We start from the raw sequence: 19,571 nt of genomic DNA, 5'->3' as shown, positions 1-19,571 counted from the left end.
GTGCTTTTATCCTCAATTTATCGTGTCCTTTTATGAACCCAGTTAGACTGTTGGCTTACACAACAGACCGTTTTAACTTCATTAACCTGATTATATGCTGGAAAAAAGCACCAGTTTGCATACATGTGGTTTGCTTGATTTCCTCCTCATGCAATAATGCTTTGGCTATTGAGGAGCCACTGAGGCTGCAATTCACCAGACTCCACTCCCACACAAGTCCTATTGAAACAATTAAGGGTTGTACAGGAGCAGCACTCAGTGAAGAGCGGCTTTGGTATACAAGGCTAAATGAGCAAGTGCTAAGCAAGCAGACTATTTTACCACTCCTTAAATTATAATGGGACAAAATGGCCTCTGTTTAGAACAAGGAAATCCAATCCCAACCCCAGCCCACAATGAATAAGCCCTAAAATAGCTTCCAGAATTAATGGTAACTATCTCATAGGGCCTAGAAACTTGCAGAAGTTTCACTCAACAAAGCAAAGAGTCTAGTTGTCTGGCCATGGGATCCAGCTGTATATACTACACCTTGAAATCCTACAGATTTTTTTAAAAAATTGCAACCAAAGTCTTCACAACCTTGTTCATACTCTGCTAGCTTGGTAAAGATACAGCAGGGGTGCAAACCTCAGACCCAGGGGCTAGATATGGCCCTCCAGGTGTCCCAATCTGAATAGGGTGACCATATGGAAAGGAGGACAGGGCTCTGATATATTTGACAGCTGCACAGAAAGGGGAATTTCAGCAGGTGTCATTTGTACGCATGCAGCACCTGGTGAAATTCCCTCTTCAACAGTTAAAACTGCAAGATCCCTGCCCTCTTTTGTATCTGGTCAAGAGGGCAGGGTTCCTGCAGCTTCAACTGTCCTCCTTTCTATTTGGTCACCCTAAATCTGAACCTGGGGTCCCCCGAAAGTCATGCCCCCCTTGAAGCCACCCCTTTTCCCCCAAACATTGAAGATTAGGTGACTTTCCAGGTTCTATGCAGTTTTTCCCCAATTCTAAAAGGTTGAAATGCCTCTCCTAAAGCTTAGCTGCAGTCTGTAAGCTAAAAGATAGTGGCATTTTTTGCCTTCGGCTCTACCTTTTTTGCCCTGCCCAGTACTGGAACGCAGCCCCAAAAAGTTCCTTTGAATTGGAATTCAGCCCTCGGACTAAAAGAGGTTCTGCATCCCTGAAGTACAGCACAGTATACACCACACAAAGAATGAAGCATAGTTGTGCACTGCACTATTTAGGGAACACTGGAGTCCAAACTTGATGCAGTGGAAACAGCCACATTGTTTATTCACATGGCTGCATTAGGTGCATCTAATGGCTCTGGGAGGAGCCATAGCTCAGTGTGACAGAGTACATGCTTTGCACGCAGAAGGTCCCAGGTTCGATTCTCCAGGTAGGGCAAGGAAAGGAATCCTGCCTGAAACCCTGGAGAGCTGCTGCCAGTCAGTGTCGACAATCCTGGTCTAGATGGACCAATGGTCTGACTCAATATAAGGCAGCTTCCTTTGTTCCTAAAGTGGTGTAGTGTGTGTGCAGGGTCTATTTTTTTTTACAACAATTGGCAAGTGGAATGAATTCTCCCTCATCCCCTGCTTTAACTCCCTATTCTCCATCACTTCTGGCATTCCCCCGCCCCGACCTATGCTAATTTGGTTTTAGTATAGGAAGCAGAGTGATGTTAAAAAATGCTTAGAGCAACTGAACACAGGAACATAATAAGACAGAGGAGCAAGAAGGACTCAGCTACCCTCACCTATGCGCACATCATGCTGGATTCTGGAAATAATGCTCCTCATCTCCCACCTTGCGCAGGCGCATTGGCAGAGAGTCAAGGAGCATCAGGACTGTGAGGGAGAAGACAAAGCAACATAATGAGCAGCTTCTACTGCTACATCCCAAACCCCAGAGCAACCCCAATCCCAGTCCATGCTCTCTTTCCTAGAAGAAAAGAAAGGTGTCAGTACAAATAGCAAGACACCCAATTTGTGCCTATCCAGCCTGCAGTTCTTTATGAAGTTTCTGAGAGAATGTGTAATTTTGTGCTTTGAGTCCTGGTACTTCAGAATTGCCATTGGGATGTGCTCAGCAAAGAGACGAGCAAGAAGAAATGAACCAAACGTCAGGGAAAAAACTACAGAAGAGATATTTATATCCCCAGTATTCCCAGTTTTGATGCAAACATAGAAGGATGATGATTCCTTCATGGCAAATCATTTAAATGGGCCCAAATGCCACATTTTTCCCCAAGCAAGGGAAGCAGTAAAACAATAATGGCACCAACTCTTATAGTGCTTAGTGTAGAAGCCCTCTTGCTTAAACAGAAAACATTCCCTGTACGTTTTTATATGATTCAGACCTTATTAGAGATTCAGAAAAACACAAATGAAGGCCACAAAGGTTAATTTAAAATTCTTTGATATCACCACACACGTATGTTGAGGTGCTCTTCCAAACAGAATTGTTTGGGTTTCCCCACCCCAATAAAGTCAGCACAAGGAGGTAAAACAAATACCTGCAGAACAGCAGAAAGCACACAGGAAGTACTGCCCCTCCTTGCATCTTCATGCTGTTCTTGTCAACAGTACAAAGCCCATTACGCCCACAGACTCTGCATGAAATTTTGCTTCCAGAGCATTCTATGATACCAAAGCAGTTCTGACATTGCTATGGCAGGATGATTAAGGCTGCAATCCTACACTCACTTACTTGGGAGTAAGTTCACAGAGTAAACATGCATTTTTACTTGTTCAGATCTCCAACCAACTACACCCTCTGACTTCAGTCTTTTTACTATAACACACCTCTGTCACCTCAACACATCCTTCCCTTTATTCCTGGTCCCTTTACTCCCCTTCTTAGTTTCTACTCCTTTCATTACCATCCGAATTTCCACTTCCCTCTATCTGCTGCTTTTAGCATTCTGGCACACCTGGGAGTCTTTTTAAGTCTGGGTGTCTTTTGGGCTAAAGTCAAAACCTAAGGCAAAATTCCTCTGTCTTTTGGGACAAGCTAGCAAAACTATTTTTAGGCAGGTCTATATATTCTGTTTACTTTGACATGCCATTCTGCTAAAATGGCATCTATGCTAGGGTGACCTTATGGAAAGGAGGACAGGGCTCCTGCATCTTTAACAGTTGCATAGAAAAGGGAATTTCAGCAGGTGTCATTTGTATGCATGCAGCACCTGGTAAAATTCGCTCTTCATCACAACGGTTAAAACTGCAGGAGCCCTGCCCTCTTTTGTATCTGGTCACCCTTATCTAAGCAGGAATTCTGAGGATAGTGTTATGATATTGGATATCACTAATTCTGAAGGCATCATTTGATTTTGATAACATCATGTTACAGCAACAGGGATTCTCACTGAACCTTATCACACACATACACCCCTGTAAAGAAGTAAATCAATGCCCTTCTCTCTGGAATACCTTTTGTCAAGGTGGTTCAAGTATCCCCAATAGAGAGCACTAGAAGAATCCTATTTTTGGAAAATATCACCACTAAAATAAAATTACAAACGTAGCCTTCTGCATAAAGCACTCCTTGAGACTACAAAATATTATCTTTATCCTACAGAATATAGCAGTGCTTGGGTGAGTGTTTTTTCTGGGGGTTGCAATTAACTTGTTCACAACTCTACTCTTGTTCTGCCGTTTCGTTCATTATACATCACTACTGTATAATCTTAATACATACCACACAAGGGACAGAAAGCAGGCTTCTACAATTCACTATTAACAAATCATTCACACAGTGGTAAGCAATTTGGGATGTTGTGGCACATCAGCATCTAAGCCACAATGTACCAAACCTGCAGTCATAAAAATGTTACACAGAAATAACACACAGTCAAAGTATATCAAGGAGCACACACACTCATTTGTGTAGTATCCAAGCAAACATGGCTAGATCTAGAAACCAGTCTGTTTGTACTCTCCAACTGAAAACATTTAGACTGTAACCTAACATACTTACCTGGAAATAAGGCCCACTTAACACAGTGGTACTGACTTCAGAGTAAACACACATAGGATCAGGCTCAAAACCAGTCTCCCTAGAATAAAATCATCCTTATTCAGAAAAGCTTTCAGTGAGAACAAAGGATGAAAGTTACATAAAAGGAGTACGGTACAACCTGCAGCAGCCAACGCATTACATGTCCAGCTAGCAAGCTGGCTCTGCTAGATTTAAAGAGCCAGCTACCACAATAGCCTGTTGGGAAATCCTTCTATTAAAAGGCACAAGCCTACAGATTTCAAGGGCTGAGAGGAAGTAAGATTGCAAGAGAAGGGGAACTGCACTTCCAGCAGAGGTTCCAAGTCAAATACAACATATCATGCCCGTTGGATGTATGGTGATTATTTTCTTCTTTATAACCTCCAGTTTCAGAATTTACCTGTTAGCAGTGCCTGTCGTGCTACCTCCACTGCTATGCTTCCTTGCCCGGCTCAACCTCTGCGGTGGCTTTGGATCCTGTAGTCCAAGGCTCGGCATGGAGGGGAAAGTTGAGGCATAACCATGTTCACACTCTGTATAAATCATCAGCAAATGAGAAGAGAAGAGTCAGTCAATAGGGGGGAAAGCAGTAGATTCCAAGGACGCATAGGCTTAGGGAGCCCCCAAATAACCCCCAGGGAGTACTCAGGGCTTCAAATAACAGAAAGCAAGAACTCACATTGGACACAAATAGTACAGATGAGTTGCCTGCTACAGGGAGACATCACACACACACACAGGATAGGAGACAAATGTTTGCAATTCTGCATCAAGAGTTCCCAGACCAGAACACTGGAAAGAGATACTGCCACTCAGTGGGCATCTCTCCAGCCCACATTATAGCAGGTGAACCTCTTCACCCCCACTTTCCTCACATTCCCCCAGCCCTCCCCAAATATCATAACCTTTCATAAAGAATAATTCCTGCTTCCCCCCCCCCTTATACCCATGGGGATGTGTCACTTCAATCCCCACCCCTTCCTCAAACCAGTTACCTCTTTCTCTTCGCTCCAGGTATTCAGCTGCCTCCAGAAGGCGCCGGATGTTGATCATCTCTACCCGTTCCATAGCCCTTGGGGTGGATGAGGCCACTTGCTACCTCCTTAGCACTCTAGACTTCCCCGTGAACAGTGGAGAGGGGTTTTTTCTCCACCCCTACCCCTACCCTCTTTCCCCCTTGCAACTGGCTCTCTTTGACAGCAAGGGTAGTAACCCCGAGGTATGTCCTCCACTTTCTCTCGGACAGAGTAAAGGGGTAGGGCAGCTGCAAGCAGGGAATTTGGAGGTGTCTCTTGTGCCACTTCCAGGAAGTTAACCAGTGAGGCACAAACAGAAGAGGAAAATATATTTAACAACTCCTGCAGCAGTTGCCCCTTATTCCTAGTCACATCCTGCCTCGAGAGTCTGGCTCTAAATTTCCTGTCCCTCTTTTTCACCCCTGTCCACAGCCCCTAGCCCTGAATCTTGCCTCCCTGGTGCTTGGCTATCCGAGCTCTTTCCCCCTAACTCTCCAGCATTAGCACGGCTCTTGCCCCGCACCCTTCCCCGTATACCTCAAGCCCCAACATTTATCCGTCCTCCGACCTTATTCTCAGTCTTGCCCCACTAGCCCTGCATCCTGCCCCCTTCTTCCGTGACCCTACACCTTCCCTCTCCACCTCGATGCTGCCCCTGCATCCATGGTCCAAGCCCTCTGCCTGGGATCTTGCCGTTTTCTCCGCCTCCTGCAGCAGATACTGTCGGTCCCTGCCTCTTTCACAGTTTGTTTACCTCTGCTTAGAAATCATGGGAGGAGGGAGGGGACACACATGAGACTCTGCCCCGACGCCACTTGGGAAATGTAGTTCTGGCCTTCCGCTCCTTTCCAACGCGGCGCGCGTGCACAGGAGAAGCAGCTGCAGTTGCATTGTGGGAAGCGTCGCTCCTCCACGTTACAACAACACTGTTTCGTGGCTGGACGGAAGACACTGCCGCGGCATCGCGTGCACTTATCGCAGCGCCGACGCTAGCATCCCTCCCTACGATACTTGCAGGCATAAGGCGGGGATAATCCCTTCCTTGTTCATAGCAAAATGTTGGGCATGCATGTTGATCCAGTTGCAACAAAACCGAATTGCAGGTGGGCGCTTCTGTGATGCAGGCAAGTTTTATGGACAGATTAACAACATTGCCCTGCCTCTTTCGTCCCAACATACTTTTTTGACACAAATTTTAAGCATCCATCAAACCAGTAATTACACCAGATCCTACCTAGGACTACTCAGAAGTAAGTTCCAGTGATTCCTGTGGGACTTACTCCCATGAAAGTGTGCATAGAGTTGCTGTCCGGATGTGAAAAAATTTAAGTATCACAACATTGCATTTATTGTATTGCTATAATAAAGAATGTTTTAAAGTCGGTCATTAAAAGAAGCAAACAAACAAAAAACAGTGATTGCAACTCTTTAAGCACGCAGTCGCGGTCAATTCCAATGGGATTTTTAAGTATACACTTTCAGATATACACATTTAGGATTGAGACGAAAATCTTGCATCTCCTTTCTGTAAATTGTGCTATGGTTGGTCTGAATGGGGTCTTTGTTGTTAATCCATTTGAGGTGTTGTAAAAGTGCAAGGTCAAACGTATTCAGAATCAGCAGTGCCAAATCTCAGCTTCTGGAGTCTTATCATGACAAGAATATCTCAGCGTAGAACTGCCCACTCTAGTCATTTGCATGGAAAGCTGCCACTATGAGCTGATTTACTTCTTTGTGTGTTTTGAGTCTTATGTACTCCTTTGTGTTTTGTTGCTGCTGATGGGTTTTAGCTAAAGTGTTATTAAGTATTTAACTTTTTATTGGTGATTAATTAAGATCACTGTGAATATTATAGGCTGAGAGAGGACAAGCACCCCCAGATAGATGTTTTACTTTTCACCATTGCTGTACTTCTGTGGTTAGGCAGGGGTTAGTCACTTGTGAACCTCCATATGTTTTGGCCTACAACTCCCATCAAATCTAGCCAGCATATCCAATATCATGAGGGTGATGGGAGTTGTAGGCTAGAACATCTGGAGGGCCACCAATTGTCCGCCCCTGTAAAGGAAAGACACTTTTCAAATACAAATTATTACCAAATAATCAACTGGAAATTAAAATAAGGTGCAAACCTGCACATGCTTATTTGAGAGTTAACTCCCAACAAAATCAGTTGGATTTATTTCAGAGAAAATATGTTTAGGAGGGGACCTTTAATGAGTAATACGGTTATTTCTCTTTCAGAAATATAACTCGAGACAAAGCCCATCTCCAGAATGTACTTTGTCCCTTCTATGTTCCCCTCCCCCTTGAATCATTTTTCCTTGGTGCCATTACTGGGTAATTTGCAACAGTAAACAAGAGAGATTTTGCAGAAGCTGAGCTGATAAAACTAACCTGTTCTGCAGGTTGATTAACCTGAAGCTAATCAAATATAAACAAAATAAGTTGAGGGGGGGGAACATTACAATTTACAAACTGAGCAGATATACTTAGCTTTAAAAAATGGCAATGTGAAATATCCGAAAGCAACAGTAGCACCATAACTTTATTAAGAGCAAGTGAAAAGTACAAAGAAATGAACAAGTTTTGAAGCTTATCAAAATTCTTCAGAACCATTAGATGTTAAACAAAACTCACACACACACAGGATGCAGGGGGGGATGGGACACATATACTGGGCAAGATGGAAAGCCAAACTCTGCAGGTTGCAACAGTTTAAATTAGAATGGAGGAGCTGTTATGCAACATGTTTACCTACCCGTACCATAAAGTCACCATCTGAGTCTCTCCTCCAGATGCTAAATGAAGTGAGATGGGTGGCTACAAGAAAGAGGGCCTTTTTAGTGATGGCACTCCATTTGTGGAATATCCTCCCCAGATTTTGATCTTTGGGGCACTAGGTAAACCTTTGTATTCTCCCAGGCATTTTAAGAGTCTTGACACTCTTTTATTTTGTTGTGGGTTTTATCTTAGTTTTATGCTCTGTGGTGTTTTCACTTTTTTCTGTTGGTTCTATCTTGGTTTTATTATGTGCTGCTTTTATTCATTTTATTTTTTAAATGGATTGCACACCAACCAGGTCACTTGGGTTATTGCATATTTGTAAAGTGCAATCAATCAACCAACCAACCAACCAACAAAATGCACTGTGCTTAAAGTAACTAACTCCTGTGTAATTGTGCATAGGATTGGTCCCTAAATTAGGTTAGATAATGTTTGTTGCAAATAGATCTCCGATTGAACCAAAAGCTAGAGAGACAAAGAGGCATGGCAGCTCCCGCTTTAAAATATATATAGGGTTCCCTATCCCTGGTTTAATACTACATTGTGGTATCCCATGATTCTGAAAACTTTATTAAGAATCTTGTCTAAATTATTGCCTTTCAAGCTTGGTTCCTCATTTGAAAAATAGGACCATTTTATGGCTTGCTTTCAGACTATTTTCCTGAGAATGAAGGACATAAGCGCTATAAAGAAATGTGCATACTAAACATACAATTCCCCCACCCTCACCCAAAGAAGACATTTTTGCTTTAGAGTTTGAGGAATGTGCATATGTTTGGGGGATTGTTTGGGAAAATGTTTTGGGATTTCACTTCTGACATCGTCTTCAGTCAAAACGTATGTCACAAACTTCCTCCTACAAAGATAATCATAGCAATGCTGGTTTTGTTTTCTTTAAAACAAAGAGTTTCTCATTATTGCATTGGAAAGTTTTGTGACAGCGAGAAACCTTTGGTGTCACAAGACACACAGCAAAGTATGACAGCTGAAATGCTCAAATGCAAAGTGAAAATAGAGTATTCTCAGGAAGTACACATTCTGTCTTATGCAGGGAGAAGAGAGACCGTTTTATGGGCTGGGATGTTGTGCAAGTCCAGTCTATGGATTTAAATGCTGTTTTGGCAGCTTTGACACCAGTGGGCTGTATCCTCCCACTTGACCTTTTAAGAAAGGGACTGTTTACATCTTATTAAATGGCACTTCAGCAGCCCAACCCTTTTTTATCTTTAATAACACCTTGAATCCAAGAAGGCACCTGCATGGCAGGAACATTTCATAACCACAAACCCAACTTGCCAAACAGAATAAGCTGGCCCTGGTTTATATTAATAAAGTAGTCCTCTCTGTTAAGAAAGTACCTTTGCACAAATGCTTCCCTAAACGTTATAAACTGAAATAAATGGCACTGGGATCTGGATGTACATTTCCTAAATTAAAGGTTGTGAAACTGTACTAGCAACATGAAATTTCAAAAATATGCCTAAATATGAAATATGCCATTTGGGCATTCCATTTTTTAAAACGGGGTCTTTTAGCCTTAATACAGAGAGATGTCAATAAATTGAGTTTTCAAGGGTTTTAAAAACACCAAAACCAAAATTTCACCACTATGAAAACTAGTGCAAACATCCCAATTATTTCACCTCCAACCCCTGTCGCTATGGATCAAAAATACATGTGCTTCTGCTTCTGACATAAGCATATGTGACTATAATAGCAGGGTGCCTCAAAGTTCATGCAAAAGTAAAATGGAAATTCATATAATTTAACATAACCTACTTAAGTTGCCTTAATAGCTTCTTAAAGTTTTTATGTTTATGGGAAGCCGCCCAGAGAACTTTTATTATGGGACATCGTATACATTTTGTAAATAAAAATAAATAAATAACTCCCTGGTATTTATATTCCCAGGCGTCAATAGTTTCAGATCATTGTGATCATCTTAGTTAATGGACTTTTGGATTGACCTGCAGGGTCAATGGCAGGAAAGGAAGTTGCCTATTTGAAACAAGCAGACTTTGGAATGTTTTAGATGTAACCATTGCCCATATGAGAGTGCTTTTGCAATAATTCCTTTGGAGATGCACGCATGGAAAATGTTACATTGTAATGAGTCATCCACAAAGACAAACCATGAATAGAAATTGTTAAGGATCCAATATCCCAAAGATCCTTCCTGAAAAATCCATATTTTAGATGATGATGAGAATTTAACATTTTTCACGTCTGTGCCTCAATAAAACATCTTCCATAGAGGGAATCTTGCTAACAGATGCTTTCTCCATGAAAAATCAGTAGTCACCACATATTGTTCCACTGCCACGTTAATCTATAATAATTCTTTAGACATAACTTTTAACCTGGAAATGATAGCACAGTGGTTTTCCAGTGGGATGCTCCACCCACACATGTATTCCTTAAAGATACCCAGGAATGTACTTGGTGGTCTGCTGGAACCATAAGGAAAGAACAAGGAGCCATTCCACTTTTTAACCTGTCTATTCTCAATTGCTTAGCCAAGCAGAAATGGAAAATATGATGAAAGTATAATTGTAAAAATCTTCTGATGTACTTGCTGTTAGTGATTCCCATGGGTAAAAAGAAGTATGAATGAGACACTCAAATCTTTTTCTGGGGCATGTAAAGAAACAAAATAGAAGAAGAATGGTCAGAACCTTTGCAGTCAATCAAGTTTATTCCATGTTGGCTGCCAATGATGCAAGCTAAATATGACATCTAGATTCTGGTAGCACAATCATTTTGCCCCTCCTTGCTCTGCCTGTCCGTCTTCCACTGCGTCTGACACATTCCTGTTGTCTTTCACTCAAAGCCCTTCATTTATCTGCCTTCTTGATCAGGTTTGCCAACTCCTGATGTTCAGAGAAAACAAGTCAACTCTCATCCTCATCCAAATTGCAAGAGAGGCTTATATATCATGAGATTTAAAATAATACATTTTAGATTGCTTTTATTTGCCATCTGGTTTCTGAGCCTTTAGGCTACACTGAGGTCAGACTTTTTTAAAAAAATGTTTTAAACTGCTGATATGTAGTGAAGAAGGAAATGAAAAGGGGGGATAACATATGAGATCCTCAAGATTTTAGCACCTATTAAGAAACGATGATCATAAGAGTGAACTAGAACTGCAGTCTTCCGTCTTACCTTATTTTAACACTAGAACTTGCCAGGCCCTATATATACAACCAGAAACCACCAATTCAAAGTGAATACTTGTGCATTAATAATACTGATGTATTTCCTTAGTGGTCATATAGATACTAAAAGTCATAGCTCCACATATAGGAATAACTACCAACAATCCTTAAGAAAATTAGTATTTCTTTTTTGTGAACTGCATAAATATTTGGCAAAGATACACACTAACTTATCTATTCTTTGCTTCCTGTGGCAAATGAGAGAATGAGTAATGCTGACCTTGATTGCTAGCTTTGTGATCTCAACCGCAACTGCTCTTGCAATTCCTTCTGCACAATTGCTTTGCTAAAGTGAAATGCTTCTACTTAAATAATATAAACAACGGTATTCTGTATATAGCCTCCAAGTTGCATGAAAATAGTTAACATACCAGATGTAGTGTGATGGCATCATGCTGAATGCCACTGAAACTCTACCTTATTCCCTACATCCTTCCTTATTTTCCCATTCTGAGCTCCATCACATTCTGAGCTCCATCTTTCCCCCCCCCCCTCCATTTTCTTAGTGAGTCTAGCACTGGGAACTTTCACATCTGTGCACTGTTGCACTATTTCAGCTCATGTATCTTTTCACCTGTGTCACTATTGTGCTGGCGAAATCTCCCACCCTGCCCCCTACATTTTAGATGATGATGAGAATTGCTGATGTGATGGAGCTCACTGTCTCTCTTATAGCAAAATGAATCTTACATAGTTAAATTTGGGTTCACACACTGCACTTTCATGAAGATGAAAAACAGCCATGGTGTTCTATATGATGGCCTTGAGATGTCACCTTTAGAATACCAGTGACTGAGCACTTTTCATAGAGGGTTTTTTGGAACTCCTTCTTCAGGGCCACTTCATCTATTATGACCTCAAAGGGGAGAATGCTGAAAATTGTATTCATGTGGCTGACCTCCACATATAGCGATTATGGATGTCTAACAGTGTGATGTTTGCCCATTTCTTAAGCGTGTGCTAAAGTGCAGCAATGCAGAAGGCCATGGCTGATGTTGTTGCTCCAACCCTAGTTTCTGATGAAGGATGCTTCCACACTAGTGCATTTGTAACATAAATTATAAATTGAAAGTCTGAAAAGCATGCTGAAAAGCCTTAAAGGACAACTCTAGCCATGAGGTGCTATTATAGTTTCGGGGAAGACGTTATCTATTCAGTGTCATCTGTCATGAATTACTCAAGCATACAACAAAATTATCAAGTGGTAAATGTGAAAAACAAAGACAAAAAAACATTACCACTTGATAAGGCCCATAACCTCTACACACATCAGAATGCCTGGAAGAAAGAAAGATCACACCACACTTTCATTGAAACAGACAGCGCCACCTCCCCACAAAAAACACCGTACAATTTGGTGTTAGTTGTTTGTATTTTGCCATGGTGTTTGTAACATAAGAAAGCCACTTAGCCTGACGCTGAATGTATGTCATGCCACCACACAATCCTGGAAAAAATTTCACACAATAAAGCTAAATCATGTGGGGAGCAGCTTTCAAACATTACAGCTACACATGGACTGCCACATCTGAGACTTTAATGTATGGAATGGCCCTCCTGAGCTGACATTTGCAAAATGGTATTCTCTTTTTAAGTTGTTTAAGAATTGGATCTCTAAGGCTGCGATCTTGTACACAAATGGGAATAAGTTGTATTGAACACAATGGGGCTTGCTTCTGAGTAGACATATAGACTAGCTCTGTAAGAATCACTGTGGTTTCAACCTTTGTTTTTGTTTTCTCCATATTCTTTGTGGCTTTTGTGTATTATTAGTATTCTTTTATGTACACATGCTCTAAAGCTTTTATGGATCATTTGTTCTCCACAAATATATCAATATTCATAAATTGTAAGCCTATGCGGCAGGGTCTTGCTATTTACTGTTTTACTCTGTACAGCACCATGTACATTGATGGTGCTATATAAATTAATAATAATAATAATAAATAATAATAAATATGCTCATGAAAGGAATGTCATGTTACTTAATTTGTAGACCAGATGGGTGGGGGGGATTAAGTAGTGGCAGCATTGGGGAGAAGTATGAGTGCAGCACATGTCTCGGGGGCTATGTGATTTAGGGTATCAATGGATACTCATCTTCAAAGATCTTGGAGCACCCACACACACACACACACCCCAACACTTTTAATTATGTAGCAGGGGATGTCAGTAGAACCATGAATTTTAAGCAAAATGTTTCTGCTGCAGGAATCGTATGTAAAATGTACCTTGGCTTTGGGGAAGGAAAAAGAAGCAGAACCACTGCAGTACCACTCATGCTACATTTTTAGAAATAACTATTAAGATTGTGTTATCATCTTCATAAATCTCCCAATAGGCTGAGAAGACTATACTGATACATTGGTGAGCTGACTAACAAAGAATGTAGGAAATAATTATTTTTGCACAGATAGTCTAACCAACACATATACACACAACTCCTTTATAACCAAAAGGATATATTGGTATATATGTTTCTTTTCCAGCCAATAACCCTGGGGCCTCTTTCAATAATTCCTTTTTCTTGATTTGAGACAAATACCCTTCTCTCTCCAGCTAGGTACTTTGTACTGCTCCCATATTTACCTTCCCCAATCTGGTGCTCTATGGGTGTTTTGGACTTCAACCCCCATCAGCCCCAGCCAGCCCGGTCAATGGTCATGAATGCTGGTAGTCCTAAATATCTTGATGGGAACCAAGTTTCAGAAGGCTGACCTACAATGCAAGCACTTACCCAGGATGGTGCTAAAATGAACAGAATTGTGTGGTAATTGGGGGTTCTTTTCTTTTTTCTTTTTAATAATGTGTTAGGCCTTTTACTTAAGATAGGGTTTTTAATATGCACAAGAGTTTCCTATTAAACTGGTTTCAAAATGTATTTATGCTGCTGTGATGACAGCTATTATTGCTAATTATACCCGAGTATTGCGCTTTAATAAAATTAATGCAGCTATTGCCCTCAAGCAGTTAGTTGCCTACAGTGTAAAGACAATGACATATGGTGTATGAGACTCAGAAAATGAAACACGCCACTACGCACTCTTGTTCCAGTGTGAATGATAAACAGGTACAAGAAATGTGAAAATGAATATTTAAGTGATTTTACATATTTTGCCAGTGCAACGTGTCATTCATATATATATATATATATGGTAAAGCCAAGTTTTTAAGGCCAGGGGCTTAAAATGAATCAGCAGCAGAATGACAATAGTAATATTGCTGTTAAGTAGGGATTGCTTTTTCTTTCATAGAATCATAGAATAGCAGAGTTGGAAGGGGCCAACAAGACCATCGAGTCCAACCCCCTGCTCAATGCAGAAATCCACCCTAAAGCATCCCTGACAGATGGTTGTCCAGCTGCCTCTTGAAGGCCTCTAGCGTGGGAGAGCCCACAACCTCACGAGGCAACTGATTCCATTGTCGTACTGCTCTAACAGTCAGGAAGTTTTTCCTGATGTCCAGCTGGAATCTGGCTTCCTTTAACTTGAGCCCGTTATTCCATGTCCTGCAGTCTGGGAGGATCGAGAAGAGATCCTGGCCCTCCTCTGTCTAACAACCTTTTAAGTATTTGAAGAGTGCTATCATGTCTCCCCTCAATCTTCTCTTCTCCATGCTAAACATGCCCAGTTTTTTCAGTCTCTCTTCATAGGGCTTTGTTTTCAGACCCCTGATCATCCTGGTTGCCCTCCTCTGAACACGCTCCAGCTTGTCTGCGTCCTTCTTGAATTGTGGAGCCCAGAACTGGACGCAATACTCTAGGTGAGGCCTAACCAGGGCCTAATAGGGAGGAACCAGTACCTCACGCGATTTCCTTTCCTCCTTGTTTCTTTCTTAATTTTGCACAGTAAATTGTACGCATTACTTTCCCCAACTCAGGCACAATTGGGAATTCCTAGTATACTGGAACGTTTTGCACTCCAGGTGGGACGCGCGCACAGTGTGTTGGGTAATCTTATTTGCATTTTTAAAAATCCCAACCCGAATGAGCAACCTAAAGCAGCGATTTCCCCTTAAAACTCCCATTCGTCTTGCGCAGCCGTCGTTACCGTTCCGTCTGAAGAAACGGCACTACAACTGTGTAACTGGTAAACAAGGGGCGACTGCGAAACAGTGATTCCCTCCGCACCAAAGTTTACGGTAATGCACTGGCTTCCTAAGTCTTTGCGGTTCCAGTAACTTAAAAGCAAAGACAAGTGTTGCAAACAGGAGGCTGCAAACATCCTGGAAACTTTGATCTTTATAGTACCATGTTCGTTTCTGATATCTTGAAGGACACAAATCTTGCTTAAGGAAAAGTAAATATGGAGAGAAGCAGCTCCGCCTTTCAAACAGAAATAACTTTGTACTGCTCAGCAAAGCGCAAGTCTCCCTCGGTGTGGGCATAGCGAACAGGGCACGCGAGAGGCGAACATTTCCCCCGGGCAGCTCGAGCTTCCCCTTGCGAAGGAGAAGCCATGCAGCACCACAGCGAAAACAGTGGGTCGCTTGCTTTGCAATCGCGCAGGAATGCGCACAAGGAGATCTGCCATTCCCGATCTCATTGCACAAACAGGAAAGGACTGGGTTGCGGCGGGGCACCCGTTCATGCCCTTACTGTTCCTACGATTCTTCCGCTTGGCCAAAGCTGCGCGCGCGACCTAGAGCCCTGTCGCTTTAAACCGAGAGACTATGACATCATCTGACCACAACTCTCCCAACAAGGACACTCGCTCGGTTGCAGGCGCCTCCCATTGATCTCCAGGCTCAGCAACGCGTGACATCATAAGGACCAGGGAGCATCCCATTGGCGGAAAGGCCCGAAATAGCCGCGCCTTCCGAGTTAGAGCAGGGCCAATGGAAAGAGAGAAGTTTGTCTCCATGTGGAAACCATGTGGTTCTCAGAGGGAGGAGGAGCGGAGGCTGATTATACTGTAACCCAGCCAGGCAGATCAGAGTGCACCCGAGGCGGCGGCGTGTGTATTGTGGCCTCTGTGAAACTTTGAGCAGGAGGAGGAGGAGGAGGAGGAGGCGGAGGGTCGGGGGGCTCGGGCGGTGAATGGACGCTGCCCAAATGTTCGTGCCTTGTTTACGTTTTTCAAAAGTTGTACAGATCTGCACGAAAAGCTCATATTAAATAGGGGGGGGGGAGTTTGAGGAAAGGTGCAAACGCGCGGCTTGCCCCCAAACTGGGACGCTCCAGCGTCGTGTTTGCAAATGCAATAAAATGCACAGAAACAAACAAATAGCAGCATCTCTCCGTTTTGTTTTGTTTTAAGCGTGCAAAAACTGTCCAAAATCCAAGTCAACCGGAGAAAGAGTTAACCAAGTTAATCCCGAGGAGAGGTAGGAGGAAAAAACCCACCCTTCCTCGGAGATTTGAAGATTCTAATCCACAAACCGACAGTGCCCATAGACGTCAAAGTGGGCCCATGGGGACCGCAGTGTGATTCCACTGAGATGTCATTAGTATTTGTATTGCTAAAGTCAAATTTATTTCCCGTTTTTATCCAAATGGCTTGTAGAGCATCCAAACATATAGGATGGTAAAAAAAAAAAAAAGAGTTCGGATTAGTGCTGCTGTTTACATTCGATACAGATTTATATAGGCCTTTCTGTTGGAGGCACCTGGTGAATTCAAATAAATTAGGCTGTAGAAAGGGGAGATAATGGAGGCATATTCCTTGCTGATTCAAAAGGGATATAAAATTATACCATTAAACTGACAACATCATTTAGCAACAAACAGATCCTCCCCTGTAAGCAAAATTACTGTTAAATTCAGAGACTGTTAACACCACAGCCCATGTAAGATAACTGGAGGGGCTGTTTCATATTGAAAGTACATAGCGAGTACATAATGTGTAGGTTTTGTGAGTTTGGGGTGTGGGATCGCGAGTACTGGATGGAAACACTTTTTTACCCTGTTGCGGTATGTCTCTTTAATGCAGCAGCAAAGAAAGAGAAGCGAAAGATGAGAAACATCGTAAAGATTGAGCAAAGGCATTGGAAAATTCTCTGGAGGGATTTGGCTACTTTGGTGCACGTCTGTTTTTGGTGAGCTGAGAGAGAGAGAGAAGGGAAAGCTGGTAAGGCTGACCCAGTTCTATCTACACCGTCACCTGCGCTAATGAAACGAGGTGACCAACTGGTCAGTCCCACTCTGGCCAAGTTGCTTAGAAGAGAAATACAGACGCCAGCATCAGCTAGCCCGTCTCTACCTCTTCTTCCTTCCCCACCCCCACTCCGTTGACTACCTGGCTAGTTTGTTCTTTGCCTACGTGACTTCCCACGGAAAGGGGGGAGATGGGGGGGGGAACTCTCTACTCCATTCACTTAGCTCCATCTCTCTTGAATGATCGGATGGTGTGAAACGAAGGGCCCTGCACCGGTTGGGCGACTGAGAAGGAACTGGCTTGACAAGGAAGCAAGCTTCCCTTCTGAAAAAAATATTCCCAGTGATGACAGCAAGGCCTTTGCCATTACAAAACTCGATGATCGGGAAGGAAGCTTTGATGAAGTCTTCGCCCTACACACCATCCTCCCAGAAACAACACCCATATGCACTTATTCATTAAAAAAAATGGGAGGGTGGGAGAGAGAGAAAGAAAGAAAGAGCGATGATCAACAAAGGTTTAACTGCAATGGAAATTTACACTGGGGAGGGAGAGCGACAGAAGGGGGAGCCCTATATCTGTAAGGCCCAATTGATCCGATGAGCCAACACATCATAAAACATACAAATAATAAACTTAAAGCCAGGGGAGTTAGATCCCCCCTCCCACTGCAGGGGCTGACGCGATGCATCGCTTTATTTATTTCCCCTTCCTCCTCCTGACCTTCCTTGTTATTAAACTAGATTAAACCCCCAGCTACATGGGTTAAAATTATTCTGTGCTTGTTATTGTTCTAGCAGCCTGCTCAAAAGACGTTGCAAACGAGCGATTCTCTGTGGATTATTCTTTTCGCTGACGGCAACATTAGCAAGGAGGGGGAGGGGTGTTTGGCAAATCCTTCTCCACAAGAGGGAAAATACATATATCTGTATATGTATTCCTATTACTCCCTTTTGTTCCTTCCACTTATCATTTGACTACGTTTTCTTCAGGGAGGAGGGAATCACGTTCTCTTCGGCGGGGGGCGGGGGCGACGGAGGACGAGGCAAGAGTTTAAAAATATAAACAAGCCTCTCGCCTCCCCCCCCCCCTTTCCTTTAGCCCTTCGAAGTATTTTCGGTTTCCCTACCTAGGCAATCATAAAGTTTGTTTTGTATTGTCTCCCCTCCCCCACACCACCTCCTAGTTTGGTCAGTTTCCCTTTTCTCTCACGACAATTCACCCCCCCCCCCCTTTCTGCTTTTGACACATTAAGAGCCTTTTATGGGGACGTGGGGTTTCACCAGAAAACATGTCATAAAAAAACACACAAATGCATCCGAAACATGACGACATTGTTCTGGGCCACTTTACAGAAAACACGGTGGTGGGTTTGTTTTTGTTTTCTAAGAAAACTAAACAAAAGCAATGTTTTCCTAAAAAATTTAAAAAAAAAAAACAGATCCGAAACACTTGGTGCATTTTTGTTTTGTTTTTGTTTTTTTGCTTTTTAAAGAAGACGATTCTCGCTGGATGTATTTGTAATTGTAAGGTTAAAAAAACAAAAAGCGAACAATTTAGCCTGATCTGGCAACCTCAGCTCGGTCTGTCTTGTTGCATCTTCATAAACATTTTCTTCATATTCTGTTGTCGTCGCACATGCCTGGCTCTTGATAGAGATTTTTTTTTCCCCTTTAATTTTTTAAGGAGCAGCAGAAGAAGGAGCCCAAACAAAACCAAAACTCCACTTACTTTTGTTTTCCTTCTCGATTTGCTCCAGGTAGCTGGCCGCTTCCAGCAAAATCTGTACATTCTGTAGGAAAGTGTTGATCTTCTCCATGGAGTCCTCAGTGCTGGTGTTGAAAATGTCACTGAACGGGCACCTGGACATATTATCTGCCACGGGCAGTTGGTGCTGCTGCCCTAGAGCAGCCTCCACGGCATCATCTTCGCATTTGAATTCCTTCCTCGGCCTGCCACGTTTCCCCATTGCTTCTGCAAATGGAAACTTTGCAATTTTTAAAGCCCGTTTGGCCGACTTTCCTCCTCTTGTTGCAGTTTGTGTGTCTCTCTGTATGTGTGTGTGTGTGTATGTGTGTGTATGTCTAGGAGAGATTGAATGAATCAAGGGACCTCTTGATTCAAAGGCTCCGGGCAGGTCCTAGTGCTAGTTTCTTTCCCAATACACTTTTTTAAAAAGTGGCAATGGAAATGGGAATCTTTCTTTCCTTTTTGTTCATGTTTTACTCAAAGGACTGAGTAGAGACTGCAACACTTTTAAAAGTGATTAGAAACAAAAGCCACTCCAAAAAATATAGCATAAAACCCCCATTGGGTTTTTACAATGGATGAGAATGATTTCATGACCAGGCTATATTGTAGTGTACAGTTACATGTGCAAAAACAGTCAAGTCCCTGCCCCCAAGGAGCTTACAGTCAGATTCTAACACAGACAGTGGGATAAAAGACAGGAGGAAGGAATG

The 19,571-nt window shown here is 42.5% G+C and overlaps 1 protein-coding gene across 3 annotated transcripts in view; it reads right to left on the bottom strand.

The window, feature by feature from the left end:
• Positions 1–19,154, bottom strand: part of MXI1 (MAX interactor 1, dimerization protein) — a 73,991-nt gene extending 54,837 nt beyond the window's left edge. For 2 of the 3 annotated variants that reach the window (XM_063132634.1, XM_063132635.1), the window contains exons 1-2: positions 18,841–19,154; positions 4,397–4,529 (exon numbers count right to left, since the gene is read on the bottom strand). In XM_063132634.1, coding sequence (XP_062988704.1) covers positions 4,397–4,529; positions 18,841–19,078 — 371 coding nt within the window. In that variant the 5' untranslated portion in view covers positions 19,079–19,154. Of the gene's footprint in view, positions 1–4,396; positions 4,530–4,991; positions 5,781–18,840 lie in introns of those variants that run through there. The other variant, XM_063132636.1, reaches the window with a different exon arrangement.
• Between the last annotated feature and the right edge of the window lie 417 nt (positions 19,155–19,571).

The sequence above is a fragment of the Elgaria multicarinata genome, chromosome 8 (genome assembly GCF_023053635.1).
Source record: "Elgaria multicarinata webbii isolate HBS135686 ecotype San Diego chromosome 8, rElgMul1.1.pri, whole genome shotgun sequence".
Lineage (NCBI taxonomy): Eukaryota > Metazoa > Chordata > Lepidosauria > Squamata > Anguidae > Elgaria > Elgaria multicarinata.
Note: the sequence above shows the minus strand (reverse complement) of the source record. Positions and strands in the feature narration are given on the sequence as shown.